The sequence below is a fragment of the Hemicordylus capensis genome, chromosome 12, assembly GCF_027244095.1.
Source record: "Hemicordylus capensis ecotype Gifberg chromosome 12, rHemCap1.1.pri, whole genome shotgun sequence".
Taxonomy (NCBI): Eukaryota; Metazoa; Chordata; class Lepidosauria; order Squamata; family Cordylidae; genus Hemicordylus; species Hemicordylus capensis.
In genome coordinates, this window is record NC_069668.1 from 2,556,208 (window position 1) to 2,573,945 (window position 17,738).

The 17,738-nt window shown below is 47.4% G+C and overlaps 2 protein-coding genes across 2 annotated transcripts; one reads left to right on the forward strand and one right to left on the reverse strand.

Moving 5' to 3' along the window:
- The first annotated feature begins 761 nt into the window (after positions 1-761).
- PHKG1 (phosphorylase kinase catalytic subunit gamma 1) lies at positions 762-11,658 on the forward strand. The gene is made up of 10 exons (XM_053275286.1): positions 762-939; positions 2,423-2,541; positions 2,810-2,985; positions 5,110-5,164; positions 6,220-6,285; positions 7,174-7,337; positions 8,620-8,710; positions 9,188-9,341; positions 9,819-9,944; positions 10,213-11,658. The coding sequence occupies exons 2-10, from the start codon at positions 2,459-2,461 to the stop codon at positions 10,462-10,464; spliced, it is 1,167 nt and encodes a 388-aa protein (XP_053131261.1). The 5' UTR covers positions 762-939; positions 2,423-2,458; the 3' UTR covers positions 10,465-11,658.
- Positions 11,659-11,817: 159 nt separating this feature from the next.
- SUMF2 (sulfatase modifying factor 2) lies at positions 11,818-16,876 on the reverse strand. The gene is given in 8 exon segments (XM_053275284.1): positions 11,818-12,275; positions 12,669-12,790; positions 12,793-12,839; positions 13,646-13,730; positions 14,132-14,187; positions 14,710-14,860; positions 16,263-16,409; positions 16,868-16,876. Coding segments are annotated over 8 exon segments (726 nt in total). The 3' UTR covers positions 11,818-12,166.
- Positions 16,877-17,738: the final 862 nt, after the last annotated feature.

Below are 17,738 nucleotides of genomic sequence, written 5' to 3' on the forward strand. Positions count from 1 at the left end.
TCACTCGCCCCAGTCCCATCATCCCCAGAGCTAAGACTTCTTAGATTCCCCCAAACATCTTTAACAGTGGGGGCTGGAACCATGAGATTTCAGTATATCTTCTTTATGCTTCTTAAATTTTTATTAGATTTTACAGTAATTTTTACATTCATTTCTTAACTCTACACATAAATAAATATTGACTTCCAGCTCGCCTATCTGCACTGTTCACAATAACTATATATATAAGCCATTGCCATAATAGTTCAAAATATACAAACTGCATTCGATACGGCTCGATTTTACCCAGCCCAACCTGCTGCTATTCCTATATTTCAAACCCTGCTGAAAAGTCCATATTAGGAAAATAATTCTTTAAATAAAGCAAAAAGGGTTCCCAATCTTCTTCAGTAGATCTTGAGGACCAGAAACTTGAAGTTCAAGTGCGTCTTCCCAGCAATGAGGGCTAGAAACTTGAGATCTTTAAAACAGAGCAGAATGTGGCGGCACATCTCTTCAGTACCTTTTCTGCAGGGTCGCAGCCGCTCCCCATCTCCGCTTCGGAGTGTGCATGTGTTTCTTCTCTTGCATGACACTTTGCGGGTGTTGGTGATCCCTGCTCAGAGGCATGCAGCTGATTCATGGATGTGTAGCAGCCGGCCGGTTCCTTCAGCTCACCTCAAGGCAGGGTCACTCCAAAATAAACATGCCCCAGCGAAGTGCACGAATCGGAGGCCTTGGCACGGCGCCTCGGTTTCATTGCCATTTATTTTTGGCATCTCAGAGCATGCAGGGGAACCGACTCGCAGCAAAGTGAGAGGGAAAGCAGGTTGTTGGTTGTCCGATTGAGAGGCTTAAATGGAATAGAAGTCAGGGTCGGCTTTGGCCTCGGTCTTTGCTTTGGGATTATTGGCTGGGCTCTCGGCAAGGAGGCAAAGATCCGGAACGGGGAAGGTTATGGTGAGTAGCCGCTTCCTTGCTTGAAAAATTGATCTTCAGGGACACGGAAAAACTCTGGAGGGGTCCTGGGGACAGGAGGAGAACTTGGCAAGATGAGCTCTGGAAATCTAATTCTTAATGTGTAACTCAAAAGGGTCTGGGGAGTCTCTGGAAATGGGTCTTAATTTGAATGAAGGCTTGGGTTCGAGTCCAGGATATTTCATGTTATTTATCATATTTTTATACTGCCTGATAGGTACATCTCTAGGCAGTGTAGAGAATTTAAAGTGATGTATGAATATATAACTCATCCATATATATATGAATACTGTGTCCCCGCCGCCCACTCCCAAGCAGTTTACCACCACAAGATCAAAACAGCAAATTCAACATAGTCCAAAAAGCAAACGAGAGGAAAAGATGTAAACATGTGCTTCGTAGCATGTCCAGAGTGCATTTTTCCTTAAAAGGAGAAATGCAGCCTTAAACTGCCCCCTCCCAGGCAGCTGGAACTCATGCTATAAGGAATGTTGGATTTAGTCTAGACATTAGGAGCAGTTTACAAACAAGAAAGGGTTTGGAAAGACAGTGGAACTGTCTGCCACATGCAGCAGCGGGCTCTCCTTTGCTGGAGATTTGCAAACAGAGGCTGGATATCCATCTATCAGGGTTCCTGCACTGAGTAGGGGGCTGGATGAGATGACCTCTTGGTTCCTTTTGATTTTATTATTCTTTATCAGAGTTGCGAGGTCTGAAGATGTAAGCTTTTTGACTGACTAAAAGTGGACTTGTGGGTTTCATTAAGGTCCCCTTCTTTCTCCCCATAATTCAAGCACTGGCCAAAAGCTTACATCTTCAGACCTTGAGAGAAGGAGGGACCTTAATGAAACCCACAAGTCCACTTTTAGTCAGACACCCCTTTTCTGTTAGCCTTTGATTATTATTTTGTTAAGTACTCCATAACCATGAATGGAGGGAGTTGTTTGCCAAAGCATGTTCTGATTACCTATAGGAAATACTAGCGGTAATCAGTGGTAGCATCTTCCATCTTTGAAAGATGATGGTTTTGCAGCATTTCCCTGAATTAACTCTGTTTCCGAAGCCAGCCGGTGGCCATCGCCGGATCTTGTGAGTTCCAAAGTCCTTGATTTTGTCCTTTGTGGTCCTGTTCTCCATAAACTCATTGGATCAACCCATTTCAAGGATTCCAGGTGTGTTTCGGGTCCAAGAAATGCCCTTGCCTTTGTACACAAATGTAGGATTACACATAACAATATTGGGCATGAAGGTAGTTCTTGAAATACGTTTTCTTCCATTCTTCCTTCCTGCCTCTCACCCTCCTCACTCCCCTTCCTTCCTTCCTTCCTTCCTTCCTTTCTTTCTTTCTTTCTTTCTTTCTTTCTTTCTTTCTTTCTTTCTTTCTTTCTTTCTTTCTTTCTTTCTCTTCATAATATATTGAAGGTCAGTTCATTTATTTCTTGTTTCCCCACTTCTCATCTTGGAGTAAACGCCTAGACACTTTCTTCCTAAGCCAACCAAGATGACCAAAACAGAGGAGGTGGCAGAGAGCCATTCGTCTGGAGAATTTTATGAGAAATATGAGCCAAAAGAGATCCTGGGAAGGTAACAAAACCAAACAAAAATATAGTCTGTCTCCACCTCACCCCAGCTATCTGCGATTTGCACACACATGGGGCCCTAAGTTGAATTTCCCCTGGGCCTTCCTCTGTCACTCTCCCAAAGTGCTCCAAAAAACCATTCGTGTCGGGCCATTCTCAGTCGTCCCCCTTGAATGTGAGTAACCACGAGATGGAATTATCACACGATTTCTGAAATAGACACATTCTTCTCTCTTCCCACCCCACCGTCCTCCTGTGGTCCACCTTTCCAGAGGTGTGAGCAGCGTGGTCCGCCGATGCATTCATAAAGTCACCAGGGAGGAATACGCCGTGAAGATTATTGATATCACAGCTGGGAATCTGTCACCCCAAGAAGTCCAGGAACTGAGGGAAGCCACCCAGAAGGAAATAGACATTCTCCGGAAGGTGTCTGGACATCCAAACGTCAGTAAGTCAGACTGACTCTTCTGAAATTCTGGATGAGCAACAAGGATGTGTTTATGGGGGCAAAGTGACATATTGGTATTTATGTGATGGATAAATTTATATGAGAGAGAGAAGGGATGTGCACGAAATTAGCCCGAATCGATTCAAATTTAAATCAAATTCCATTTTATTCCAGTTTGAAAAACCATTTTAATAGTGGAAATTCACTCAAATCGATTCAAATTCGGTCAAAGTCGAATCAAATTCGATTCGAGCAAATCTCCACTCTATTCAATGGTTTCTAACTCGAATCGATTCATGCACATCCCTAAAAGAGAGTAACTGAGATTCTTGATATAACTATCCAGTCCGTAGGGTTCCTTTAGCACAACTCAGGCAGTGCATTGTCCATACATACAGACACCTGCATACCTGCGCATGTGTCTGTGGGAATCACTGTGCATGTGTTCATTTTAGAAGCCAACTGGGTCACAGGCATGGCAACTGATAGTATTGCTGACAGAAATCCTGTTCAAATTAAGTTCTCATTTAGTTGAACTCCTGAGCAGGACTATTAAGAAGCTCTGTCTGAAGCTGGTCTTGGGTAGTGAGCATGAATAGCCCCCTTTGCTAAGCAGGACCCACCTTGGTTTGCATTTGGATGGGAGACTAAAAGCACTGTAAGAGATTCCCCTTAGGGATGGGGCCATCGCTCCATGGAAGAGTATCTGCTTGCATGCAAAAGGTACTGGGTTTCCTCCCTGGCATCTCCATGGAGAGCTGAGGAGGACTCCTGCCTGAAACTCTGGAGAGGTTTATCCCAGTCTGGGAGCCTTTAGTGTTGGATTCCATTCCTGCCACAAAAAATTCTAGCCACAAAATCACCACTTTTCCTCTCTGTTGTTCACGGTGGACTCTTCTCTGCTTTCTAACCTACCAGATTTGACGTCTAGGCTACCGATCTAAATTCAGCTGCTTGTGCCTCCCTCCCCATCCTGGGGGATCATGTTTTGGACTTGCTGATGAATCAGCGTTACTGTCCAATGCTGGCGAAGCTGTCTGTTCATGCAGGTGTGAGTGTATATGCTCCTGGAGAAAGCTTTCCAATTCTCCCTGACTGGTGTGTGTGTGCGTCCCGGGACAGAGAAAGGTGGACAACAAAAATCTGGGACCTGTTTCTCATTGTGGTGATTTCCTAGCGGTCTTTTGCAACGAGAGCTTGGCGGATTCTGGCCCGGGATGCTTCCAAAACATTTCCCTACAATGCAGAGTCAATTAGCCAAGTTATCCATCTGTGCCAGGCCTGTCCAAATCACTGAGCAGTTGCTTTGGGAGCAGAATTCCAGGATCAAACTAATTTTACTCCGTTTTGAACTTCTGCAGAGGACAGAGAATGTTAGATTTTCTGCTGCGGCGCTTCAAAGGGCTTCGGTCAGCTGCTCCGTGGTAGGCTGAAACCTACATGGTTAGAATGGTTAGGAACGTAGGAAGCTGCCATATACTGAGTGAGACCATTGGTCTATCACGCTCAGTATTGTCTTCACAGACTGGCAGCGGCTTCTTCCCCCAGGTTGCAGGCAGGAGTCTCCCTATCTTGGACATGGTGCCAGGGAGGGAACTTGGAACCTTCTGCTCTTCCCAGAGTGGCCCCATCCCCCAAGGGGAATATCTTACAGCACTCACACATCAAGTCTCCCATTCACATGCAACCAGGGCAGACCCTGCTTAGCTAAGGGGACAAGTTGTGCTTGCTACCACAAGACCACTCTCCTGTCTGGAGAGAGGATATTTTAGGTTTTCCCTGGTGGTCGATCTGAGGATGTTGAACATTCTGGTTTTTCAAGAGCAGAGTTAATGCAATAGGCATAGGAAGCTGCTGTCTACTGAGTCAGGCCATCTGTCCATCTGTCTCAGCGTTGTCTACTCGGACTGGCAGCGGCTCCTTCAGGCAGGAGTTTTCCCCAGACCTACCAGGGTCTGAACCGGTGACCTTTTGCGTGCAAAACAGATGCTCTCTACCCCTTAGCTATGACGTCCTCTCACATTTCAGCTTTCATGCACAGTGTACATACGCCATGCTTGCAGAGGGGCTGAGACTGGTGACGTGATGATCTCATGTTCTTAAGATATCGTGTTTTCTTTCCAGTCCAGCTGAAGGACAGTTACGAGTCTCACACTTTCTTCTTCTTGGTGTTTGACCTGTAAGTATCAATCTTTCCCACTCACGTGCCCTGCTGGAAGAGCAGAGGCAGCGGCCACTTGTGTGATGGAAACTTCCAGGATGGATTGACTGTGCTGGCATATCTATGAAAGGATATTCTAGCGACTGCAAAATCCTTGGTCGATCCCGCCCAGTACTGACTTGACACTGACCAGCAGCAACTCTCCCAGCTTTTAGAGGGGTCTTTCCCAGCCCTACCTGGAGATGCTGCCAAAGGCTTGAACCTGTAACCACCTTCCTATGCAGAACAGGTCCTCGGCCTGCTAAGGATGATCCGGATGACCATGTGAAGCTGCCGCTTTCTGTGTCTGGTGCTTGTCCATCTGGCTTAGGACTGTCTACCCTGGCCGGCAGCAGCTTTCCAGGGTTTCAGACTCCGGGGTTTCCCTAGCCCTCCCTGGAGACACAGCCAGGGATTGAACCTGAGACCTTCTGTCTCCAAAGCAGGTGTTCTACACCCCCTCCCTGCAAGGAGGACTATCCTGGATGAGCCCAAAGCTCAATTTTTGATCAGCCTTTAATGGGTTGGTTGGTTCATCACTGATAGAGTTGTTTGGTTGCTTCTCCATCATGTACAACAGCCTTCTTAATCCTGCCTGCTTCTTTCAGGTCGGTGAGATTCCTAATTCCAAACCCAACAGTTTTTCTTTCTCCAAATCAGCATTTAATCAGCTTTTTAGTTCTGCACTAAAGGGCTGTTTAAAGCAGACCAGACCCAAACGATTGCATAAGTCCAAGACGCCTAAAAATAGCCGTCTCAGGACAGCAGAGCCCTTAGCAAAGGTTACGAGGAAACCTGAGCACGCCCCACAAAACTGAGGCAGGGACGAGGGACAGGTGTCCCAAGACCCCCCACTCTTGATGTGAATTTGGTTGCGGGGAGTGGATAGCCGTGAAACTGGCAGGATTCGACCAGTGCTGTGATGTCACAGAGGGCTGAGAGCCAGCGAGCCTTCCAATAACCATGCTGCACTTTTTCATTTTGCCCTAACTCACCTTTTTTTAAAATTCACTTTTTTTGCTGCTTGAATATAGGATGAAGAGAGGCGAGCTTTTTGACTACCTCACCGAGAAAGTGACCTTGAGTGAGAAGGAAACCAGGTAAGGAGTTTCTAGAGCTCTCCGTCCCAAGGCACATAGGTGCAAAATGGGAACCAACTGGCCTACTGTGCAGGGTTGTTGTGAAGAATGCCGAAACAGTTTCTCCTTCCTCTTTTCTAACTAAACTGTTTTGAGAACTTAAAAAAAAAATTAAGAACATAAGAACAGCTCTACTGAATCAGGCCCAAGGCCTGTCTAGTCTAGCTTCCCGTTTCACGCAGTGACCCTTCTTGTGGCCCTGAGTTCCATAGATTCATTAGTTAAAAACTAACGAATTCTCCCCACCTCTGACAATTTTTAAAAAGCATTTGAAAACCCACCTCTTCACCCAGGCTTTTCCCACTTTTAAAATTGTTTTGGTTTTAATTTGTGTTTGATTTTACATGATCTAAATTATTTTCAGTGTTTGTGTCTATCTTTGATTTATTTTTATGTTATTGTTAAATGCCCAGAGACGAAAGTTTGGGGCAGTGTCAAAATCTGATAGATAAATAAATAAAGACGTGCTTCGTTTTGCAGATCCTAAATTTCCTGGCAATCAGGACTATTAGACCACAATATTGAAAAGCATATAAAATATGCTTATAATAGATTTATAAATAAAATGCTGCAATTTTATAAATAAAATGCTGCAATTTTATAAATAAAAACTAGCCATAACAGTAATGTAAAATAAAGCCAGAGGCTTTTAATATAGGTCCTCCCCTTCATCTGCATAGCCCTACCCCATGATGGGGGTGCTCAAACCCGGGTTCCCACAGATGCCATGGGACTACAATTCCCATCATCCATTGTGTCTGGGGGGGTGATGGGATGGGAGTTGTCCAACCGCATCTGGGGAGCAAATTTGGAGAAAGCTGAACTGAACGGCGGGTTCCTTCCCTGCAGGAAGATCATGAGGGCTCTTCTGGAAGTCATCCAGTATCTCCATTCCATGAACATCGTCCACCGAGATCTCAAGCCGGAGAATATTCTGCTGGATGACGACATGAACATCAAGCTGACAGATTTTGGCTTCTCCTGCCAGCTGCAAGGAGATGAGAAACTGAAAGGTGGCGTGACCCACTGATTGCAGAAATGGGGAGCGGAGGGGTGGTGTGCCCCCACATTTATTCGGGTACCAGTGCAGTTTTCCAGGACTAAATTCTTATTCCTGGTTCTCTACCTGTATTGAACAGGAAACATCAGGCTATGTATATATTCTACAGTCAGTAGAATCAAAATTCCACAACCAGGCAGTGAAAATTCTGAGCCGGGTTCTGCAACCTGCAGAAATTATGCAAACTGAGCCCACTTGCTTGATTTTGTATTCATCATCATCATCAATCTTTATTACGGTCATGGACCAGCATAAAATTTAGGTTGATTACATGTTAAAAAGAGAGAGTTACTAAAAGCATCCAGGATGATACAATATCTAAAACCAAAAAGGCAGTTGCTATTAAAACCTGGCTGTTACATTTTAAGAGCCAGGATATACGACGATTACTATAGTAACAGAATGTATTTGGAAATTTCCTAAGAGATCATAAAAGAAAAAGTAGCGAAAAGCATCCAGGATGATGCGATGTCTCAAACCGAAATGGCAGTTGCGATTCCTAACACCTCGTAAAAGGCATAAGTATAAAAGGAAAGTTACAAAAAAGGATTGTCATAGAAGTATAAAATACAGACGTAAAAAGTATATGGAAACATAGATTTAAACCAGAAAAAAAACCAGATAGCGGTCATACCACATTAAGATATAAAGAGTGAAAGATCTTGTATTCTGTGACCTGCTATTTCTTATTATTATTATCTTATTTATTTATTCAAATAAAATAATAATAATAATAATGTCTTATCCATGATTTGTGCTGGTTTGGTTTGGCTAGTTATGGGAACAGGGAAGTGATACTTGCCTTGCTGGGACCAACCAAGTTTCCCCCTGGTTGGGCACGATCTCTAACAGTGGCCAGATACCTGCCTGCAGGAAGCCCATTGGCCCAGGCCCGGAAGCAATACCCCCACATACAGTTTGACTCTCGCATATGGCACTCCAAGATATACTGCTTTGGGACATGGAGGCTCCATCTAGTTCCCACAGCGGCTAATGCCACTGAGTGTGATTCCATAAACCCTTTTGGTACCTACATGACCTGGATTGCAAGGCCCTTGTGGAAAGAAAAGTGCATGGTTAGAAAAGCGGCGGTAACTTCATTCATTCATTCATCGAGGTCAATGAACATTGAGGTCAATGACTCTGAGGTCAATGAACTGCGTGGGCTAGATCCATCACAAAGCTATAAATGCATGTAGAGATTAACCACAAGTCTCTATTGGTTTTTCTTGCAGAGATCTGTGGAACTCCTGGCTACTTGGCACCTGAAATTCTAGAATGTTCCATGGACCCAGACCATCCAGGCTATGGGAAGGAAATTGACATGTGAGCAGAACCATGGAGCAATTCATTTCTTTTATTGTACAAATAATAGAGAGTATTGTTCATCCAGCTGTACAATACACATATACATACACCATCCCAAGCTCTCCTGCTCCCTGAAACATCTCTGGTCTCTCTCCCTTGCTATTCCTTATCCCTGGAACTCTCGCCCAGAGCCCCATAGATCTCCTGTTCCCTCAAATATCTCCCTTCCTCTGTCTGTCTTGTGTATATTCTCTAGACTGCAAGTTCCTCAGGGCAGGGATCTATGTTTGCATTCTTTGTAAAGCACAATTCTCTCTTGGTTTTCTGGGGGAGACCTGTGGAACTCCTAGCTACATGAGTGGTACTACTAACAAGATACATATCTAGTTCTAGGCAACCTTAATTGAAAGAGTGAAATGTTAATTTCTGCATTAATGAGCCAATATAAAATGTTTTTGGACCACAGTAACAATTAAATGATTTGCACATTTTCAGCTGGAGCACCGGCGTGATCATGTACACCTTGCTGGCCGGATCCCCTCCCTTCTGGCACCGGAAGCAGATGCTGATGCTACGGATGATTATGAACGGGGATTACAAATTTGGGTCCCCAGAATGGGACGATCAGTCGGACACAGTCAAAGACCTGGTGGGTGGCACTTAAGCCGGGAGAGAAACAAAGGAAGCCTCCTTGTAGAGTCAGAGCATCGGGTCCCTCTGGCTCAGCAAGGCCTGCTCTGACTGGCAGCATCTCCCCCAGGAAGGAGTCTTTCCCAGCTGTATCTGGAGAAACTGCACGTGGGACCCTCTGCATGCAAAGCAGATGTTCTGCCACAGAGCTATGCCCCCCCCATCCCTTAATAGCCAACTGCCTCATACTGAGTCAGACCCTTGGCCCATCAGGTTCAGGGTTGACAGCCCTGACTGGCAGCATCTCTCTCAAGATTCTAGGCAGGAGTCTCTCCCAGCCCTACCTGGAGATGCTGCCAGGGATTGAATGAGGGACCTTCTACATGCAAAGCAGATGCTTTTCCACTGAGCGGTGGCCCCATCCTTGATAAGAACATAGGAAACCACCTTCTATCTCCCTCGAGACTGTCTCCTGCAACAGTGTTTTTGTCCACAGATCACCCACTTCTTGGTGGTGAAGCCGAAGAATCGGTACACCGTGGAGGACGCACTGGCTCACCCCTTTTTCCAGCAATATGTAGTGGAGGAAGTCCGCCACTTTAGCCCCTTCCGGAAATTCCGGGTATTATTATTATCAATACATATATATATACCCCTTTCTCCACCATATGAGTTCTCCTAGGGCATTGTTAACGAACAGCTGGAGAACCCAGGTTGGCAACCCCTGCCTTTAATGCAAAGGGTTCCCCAGCTTGAGCCCCGCTCCTGTTGGACGACAACTCCCATCACCCCCTGCCACGGCACGGCAGGGGGTGATGGGATCTGTAGTCCAACAGCGTTGCCCAAGCCGCCGCCGATGGTGAGACAAGGGGCTTGGTTTTTCCTCCCAGGTCATCTGCCTGACTGTCCTGGCGTCCGTCCGCATCTACCTCAACTACCGCAACGTCAAGCCGATCACCCGGGACGTGATGCAGCATGACCCCTATGGCCTGAAGCCGATCCGGAAGCTGATCGACGTCTGCGCCTTCCGGATCTATGGCCACTGGGTGAAGAAGGGAGAGGCCCAGAACCGGGCGGCTTTATTCGAGAATACGCCCAAAGCGATTTTGCTCAGTTTGGCGGCTGAGGAAGAGCTTTTTTGAGTTCAGCACGTACCGATTCTCATACCGATTGAGTTCAGCACGTACGGGGTGGGAAGGTATTGATCATTAAAAGGCAAAACGCACTTTGCACATCCTTAATTCCACACCAGCACTGGACTCAGATCACCAGAGTAGATCTCTTTGGAAGCTCCTTTTCTGCACTGTTTAAAATATCATTTATTTAATTTCCAATTTCAAGCTTTGCCCATCCTTTTAAAAAGGCAACCCACTGTTCCCCTCCCAAACCAAACCCAAATAATATCTGCAATTACTCCACAATTGGTAAACCTTGGCCATTAAAACCTACCCCAAAGAGCTCTTAACTCTTTGATGGGCAATGATGACGTTTCAGGATGGAAAATCATATGCTTCATGTATAGGTTTTGCCAAAAATTATGCTTTGCCCAATCCCTGTCCTGTAGCATGGAGACCTTCAACTGGTGAAGCACCCACTGAACCCCAACCTCGCATGTGGTTGCTCAAAAGCCCTGAAACCTCTCTCTCAGGAAGGATTAAGTTTCCTTCAAATGTTTTACAATTATCTTGTGGAACCCACCACCACAAGATCTTAAGCCCCTAGCTTAGATGGCTTTAAAAGGCTTTTGGACAGATTAAGAGAGTCAGCAGGAAAGGTCTCCCTGGTTTAACAGTCCTGATGGCTATGTAGGGCTTCCATGGTTAGGAGTAGTATACCACAGAATGCCTATTGCAGAGGGAAAACACAGCCTAGAGTTAGTAATGGGATGCTGAATTAGACTCACCTTTGTCTGAGGAGAGCTGGTCTTGTGGGAGCCAGCATGACTTGTCCCCTTAGCTAAGCAGGGTCTGCCCTGGTTGGATATGAAAGGGAGACTAGAAGTGTGAGCACTGGAAGATCTTCCCTTCAGGAGACGGAGCCACTCTGGGAAGAGCAGAAGGTTCCAAGTTCCCTCCCTGGCAGCATCTCCGAGGCAGGGCTGCGACGGATTCCTGCCTGCAACCTTGGAGAAGCTGCTGCCAGTCTGTGAAGACAATACTGAGCTAGATAGATACAACTTTAATGCCCAGAAACATGGTTAGCATTAAGAAACATGGCTAGCATTTGCCCAAAGGGCTTAGGATATTTATTACTATTTATTTTTCGCTGCACACTTGAAGGTATTCATTTTCTAAAATATCATTTTACATATCAATAAACTTCCTTTATTTATTGGACTCATTGGCTTCCGAAAGAACCATCCCTTTTCGGGCTTAGCTTGGAATCCAGGATGCAACGCTCCCTAAATGAGTCAGACCATGGGCCAATCCAGTCAAGGACCGTCTACTCTGACTGGCAGCATCTCTTTAGGGTGTAATGCAGGTTCTCCAGCTAGCTGAATTCCTTTAACCAAAGGGGCGCAGGGTGGAACCAGGGACCTTTCACTTGCATCTGCTCTCTGAGAGGTTCAGGATTCGGCCGAATGTACATCCTGTAAATTGACTTTTTCTCCTTTTTTGGGACACTATAGCTCATCTGCATATAATGCATCGTTTGTGCGTTCGAGTTCTGTCCAGTGTAGCCTCTTTGCATTTATTCCGTCATATTGTTTGGCCCGCTTTAGCTGCCTCAACACCACCCTGCAAATTCTTGCTCAGATAACAAACAATATCCCCTCTCACCGCAGCATGCCAGCAACAGTCTCCCCAGGAGAAAATGATCTGTGTCCTTTTAAACTCAACATCTTCAGAGCTCTGTCCTCTCCTTCACATTTTTGGGGCTTGGCTGACCGGCCAGGTTGCTAGCACAATGGAAACTTAGGTTGTCCGAGGCAGAACCTGGAGTATTCCCCATCCTGAAACATTTTTTAAAAAAAGTTTCCTAAACAAAAAGAAATTTTGACTCTGCCCTTCAGAGCTGGGATTGCAGCAGTTCATTAACTGGTTTGGTCAACCAATTGATCAGTTTGATTAATTGCTTCAACTAATGAATGGGTCCGATTAATTGATCTAACTGCTTTTGATTGATTAAAACGGTGTCCCCAATAAATTGGGCAGCATTTATTTTTAAACAAACCTTGTACGTGCACAGACTTGAATACACTCATGAATGGCATCTTGGAAGAGATTTGGAATTTCAGAATCTACGAGATTGAGGTTTGGGAACCATGCTGGCTCTGACCCTTGAAGGTCTGACTTAAATATTACATGGGGTGGAAGACTAGCACCAATTGGCTGCCCGAAGTTACCTTGTAGTCACCCGGGCCTTGTGATTGGCTGAGTCATCCACGGTGTCAATCCAAGACGCACCACGCAAGACCCGCATCTCAGGAGCGGGCTGGTGGGACACAGACCCGCAAGGCTGGTACTGTACTTGGAAGCCGTCCATTCCCAGGTATTCCCCATCAGGTTATACAACCCTGGCACCGAGAAAACAGTCAGTGGCTGAATCGGGGGAACCCTCCCCTGGAGATCTGCATTCGCCCGGTGGACATCTAGACCTCCCAATCCCAAATATGTCGGGGTCTGATGATGACCGAGTGGGATGGATGAATATGGACCAAAAGCTGGGATTTTCTGCCCGCAAAGCCAATGCTTTGCCATTGGACGCTGCCTTCTGAGTCAGACCCTTGTCCAAGGATTGTCTACACAGGCCGGCAGCAGCTCTCCATGGGTTCAGGCAGGAGTTTTTCCCAGCCTTCCTCGGAAACGCTGTCAAGGATTGGATCTGGGCCCTTCCTGCACTCAAAGTAGGTGCAAGCAATGCCTGACCCCTAAATAAAGCAAGCTTCCTGGCACAGTCTAAAACGTTGGTCCCTTGAGCTGGCTCTGACCAGCAGCTGTGCCCCAGAGCCAACCCTGCAAGTTCTGACTGGCAGCAGCTTTCCTGGGGCGTTTTGCCCCCCTGCTCCCCAAAATGCCGCCTTCATGGGAGAGGCCGGGATTTGAATCCTGGGCCCCATCCGCAGGCCCCGCAGTTGCTCTGACACCGAAAAGCAAGCGGAGCATGTTGGGAGAAGCTTGGATTATGCGTTTGGGGAGTTAAAGAGCAGGACCGCTATCCCTTCCCCCTTGATAGGTGAGGAATAATAAAAAGACTTGCGTCCTGTTCAACTGCCGCTTGACTCAGAAACTGGATCTGATTGAAATGCATCATTCCCACAAACCCTGCTTAGTTCCCTGGTGTGTGTAACCTGTGTGTAACCATCAAACTTTGCTTGTATACCGTAGTTGTTTTGAGGAGGAAATACGGCCACTGGAGAGACACAATGGTAGCCGTCCTCGGCCACGTCGGCATCCGGAAATCTGCCCTGTAGCCAAACAGGAAGGCGTAATGCTGAGTCAGGCGAACGGTCCAACTAGCCGAGTATTGTCTACTCTGACTGGCAGCGGCTCTCCGGAATTGCAGGCCTCTCCCAGCCCTACCTGGAGATGCCACCAGAGGCTGAACTGAACTGGGACCATCTGCGGGCAAAGCAGGTGCCCTGTCCCTGAATTACGGCCCGTCCCCCAAAGAGGATGCAGCCATAAACTGAGTCAGAGCCCCGGGCCGCCTGCCTCAGTATTGTCTGCACTGACTGGCAGCAACTTCTCTGAAGTTGCAGGCAGGAGTCTTTCCCAGCCCTAAGTGAATCAGGGACTTTCTGCATGCACAGAAGCTGCTCCCCGTTAAACGATGGCCCCATCCCCAAGTTTGGTTTTGCTCACCTACCTGCCAGAGGTTGGTGCGGTTGGCCAGGAATTTGTTCCCCCAAGGATACAACCGGTCTATCCACAAGCAGGACAAAAAAGCAAGAAATTATTTCCCCAGGATTCCATCCTTTCTACCTGTAACCTGCCTTCAAGCAGGGGCTTCTCCAACTGGGGTCGCCAGACACGGTTGGACTACAACTCCCATCACCACCGTCACAAGAGCCGGAACCTCAAGCCAACCTTGTACTCAGAGAGCAGTTTACTTGGAACAACGATCCTTCCGCCATCACGTTACTCACTCTGGTCATCCGCTTCGTGGGACTGACATGCCTACAATGTTTTGTCTGAGTCGTCGAAGCAAGGGTGCTCAAACCGGGGCCCCCAGATGCCGTCAGACTACAACTCCCATCATCCACAGCTGCGGCGTGTTGGTGGACAATGGGAGTTGTAGTCCAGCATCTGGGGTCCCCAGTTGGAGAACCCAGGTGGGTGGAAGGCTGCCTAAACAATGCCTGGTTCAGTTCGAATTCGAACCATCGAACCAAACTGGTTCGAATTTGAACCGGTTTGCACATCCCTAGCCCCTCACTCACTTACTCTCCAGGCCTCGCCGGGCCGCAAATTCCCACTCTTCTTCCGTCAGCAGCCTCTTCCCTTTCCACGCACAGTAGGCCAGGGCGTCGTTCCAACTCACGTGCAGCACCGGATACTCCAGCTTCTCCTTGATGCTGGACCCGGGACCTGAAGGCTGAGGGGAATTTTGTCTCTGAGCAGATCTTGCACCGATACTCAGTAGAGAACAGCGCAGAACCGATCCAACGCAAAAATACTTTGCACCCCAGCTTTGTGTGGGGCTCGGCCCAGGGGACAGATCCAGCTACTGCCCCCGTCTTTCATTTTCCTTCCCCTCCCCAACACTGACCAAAGCACAGAGTTGGCAACTGCGGAAATCTCAATTTTGGAGTCTTCAGCTGTTATCGGACTACAACTCCCAAACAAACCCTGCTGTGGCAGCAGAGGGGTGATGGGAGTTGTAGTCTGCCACTAGGGAGGGGCAGGTGTGAGAACCCCAGGCCTAAGTCAAGACCTCCAGATCACATCCCCCGCCCCTGCAAAAAGTTCCCCCTAATTAATATGGGATGCAATTCAGTGGGAAGGTGATCTGCTCCAGCCCCACTGAACGGGGAGGGCTAGCCATTGTTTTATTTATGTTTAATTTATTGAAAAGATTTCTCTCTCACCCCTCCAGCCTGCTTGTGCTTGGTGCAGCTGACAAAAGAACACAATAAAAGCGTAATACTAAGACAAATCAATGCCAGGATCCAATAGCCACGAGGTCTGGATGGAATAAAAACCAGAACAAGAAATTTCGGGGAAGATGAGACGTTTTTAGGAAGGTCTTACTTGTCTCAAAAACGCCTTCTCGATAGGAAGCCACCATGGGGCAGACTGAAAAGGAGCAGACACAGGTTCAAGGCTAGCAAAGCCCCCTGCCCCCAAAAGTAACAAGATTGGGTCCCCGTTTTCCATCGATCCCACAGTCAGAATCTGCGACAGCAGGATTCAGCTTTCCACGGATGAACATTCTGTGATGTTACAGCAGCTCTGCAAATGGCGGGAGGGCAGGGCGGGTCACCAAAAAATCCCCCAGAGCCTGCTATGTGCATTCAACAACACGGCACACAGAAACCACGTAGACGCCACATGGGAAGCATCATACCACATCGAGACCCTTTGCCCATCTAGCTCAAGCTTGCCTGCTCTGACTGGCAGCAGCCCTCCAAGATTTTAGGCAGGTGTCTTTCCCAGCCTGACCGGGGGATGCTGCCAGGGATCGAACCCAGGACATTCTGCATCCAAAGACGCTTAACCGTATGCCCTTAACACCCAGGAAATTGCTTTCTACAGAGTCAGACCACTGGCCCGTCTCATTCTGTAGCATCTTCCCGGGCTGGCAGCAGGACTCTAGCTGTCCGACAGGTGTTATTCCCAGGCCATCTCGAGTTTCTTGGAAGACAGGATAAAAATCTAATAAACAGATGCATCATTCACAGCAACAGAGGGGCTTTGGGGAAATTTTATTTATTTAACCCAACTGTCCACTGGACATTCTGTAGACCACCACTCCTCCTGGGGATTCTCTCCTTCACCTCCAGCTTCTGCGTCACTTTCCTCTTCAGCGCTTCGGGCACAAAATCCTCAAAGACGAAGCTCCAGCCAAATCCCTCCGCTTCGGTTGTGTACTTCCGCTCCTTCACAAACTCCCTGTTGCAAATGAGAGGTAGAGATGGGAGCAGCTGTTATTTATTTCCACCTTGATATCCTGCTGATCCTCCAAGGAGCCCGGAGACCAGCGGGCTGGGTTGTGTTTCTCCTCACAACAACCCTGCAAGGTAGGTTAGGCCAAGAGAGAAGCGCCTGGCCCAGAATCACCCCACTTTATGGCGGAGCAGGTGTCTGAGTTCAGGTCTGGGCCTAGTCCGGCACTCTAACCACTACGACACTGCCTTTCTAGCCCCTCCCTCACCCAGAAAAACTCCCTGAACTTACATTCAGACTTCTCCAGGGCTAACCATTCCTTCCCTGCTTGCATTTCTTGCCCTAAATTGCATGAGAGCCGATAAACCAAAGGATCGTTGCTGTGGTCAAGGAAGCCCCCAGTTCAAATCTTGCCACCACTATATCAAAGCTAGGCTGGATGGATCAGCTGGAAAAAGTGCTAATGTGAAGGATTCCGTTACCCAGATTCCGTTACCTTCGGCATAGCCCTCTTATAGCTAAGCAGTCCTTTCTAATGTCTAGCCTAAATATGCTCCCTTCTGATTCCAGCCCCTTGGCTCTAATCCTACACTTTAGGAGCAACAGAGAACTGGTCTTGTGGTCGCAAGCATGAGTTTTGCTAAGCAGGGTCCACCCTGGTTTGTATTTGGATGGGAGACTACATATGTGAGCACTGTCAGATATTCCCCTTAGGGGATGGGGCCACTCTGGGAAGAGCATCTAGGTTCCAAGTTCCCTCCCTGGCTTCTTTTTGAAAGATTTTGCTTCTTTCAACCATCTCTGCCATCTGGTTTATGGTTCTGAGGAATTTGTTGCCCCTCAGGTAACAGTTTCATTCCTAAGCTTCCTTCCTTTGAACAGATCTGAAGTTTCCTCCCTTTAAGACTCACCCACCCATCCCACAAAGTGCTTTTTTTACTGCTGCTCAACAACTGGAATCCGAACCCCTTGGAGATCACCTGCAGGCCACCCAAAGATCCTCTAGCAGATCCCAACGTCTCCAGTTACAGGGTCCCAGCTGCTGGCCTGGGAATGACCCGAGACCTCAGGAACATAGGAAGCTTCCTTATACCGAGTCAGGCCCTTGTTCTACCTAGCTCAACACTGACTGGCAGTGACTTGCTGGGGTTACAGCTGGGGACTTTCACCCACCCAAAAGCAAACCAAGGTGGACCCTGCTTAGCAAAGCGCTTCTCCACTGAGCAAGAAGATTCATGCCTGCTACCACAAGACCAACTGTTCACGGCCTGGGTCTCTCTTTGCAAAGTAGGAAAGAGGCATTTAAAAGCTCATCAAATAATTGAGACACATTTAATAAGTTTGCAAGATTCTCCTAGCTCAAGTTT

What these genes read in the sequence shown, in the direction of transcription:
- PHKG1 (XM_053275286.1), top strand. Translation starts at nt 2,459, where the DNA reads ATGACCAAAACAGAGGAGGTGGCAGAGAGCCATTCGTCTGGAGAATTT. An exon ending in CCAAAAGAGATCCTGGGAAG is followed by an intron (nt 2,542 to 2,809) that starts GTAACAAAACCA and finishes CCACCTTTCCAG; the next exon opens with AGGTGTGAGCAGCGTGGTCC. An exon ending in TATGGGAAGGAAATTGACAT is followed by an intron (nt 8,711 to 9,187) that starts GTGAGCAGAACC and finishes GCACATTTTCAG; the next exon opens with CTGGAGCACCGGCGTGATCA.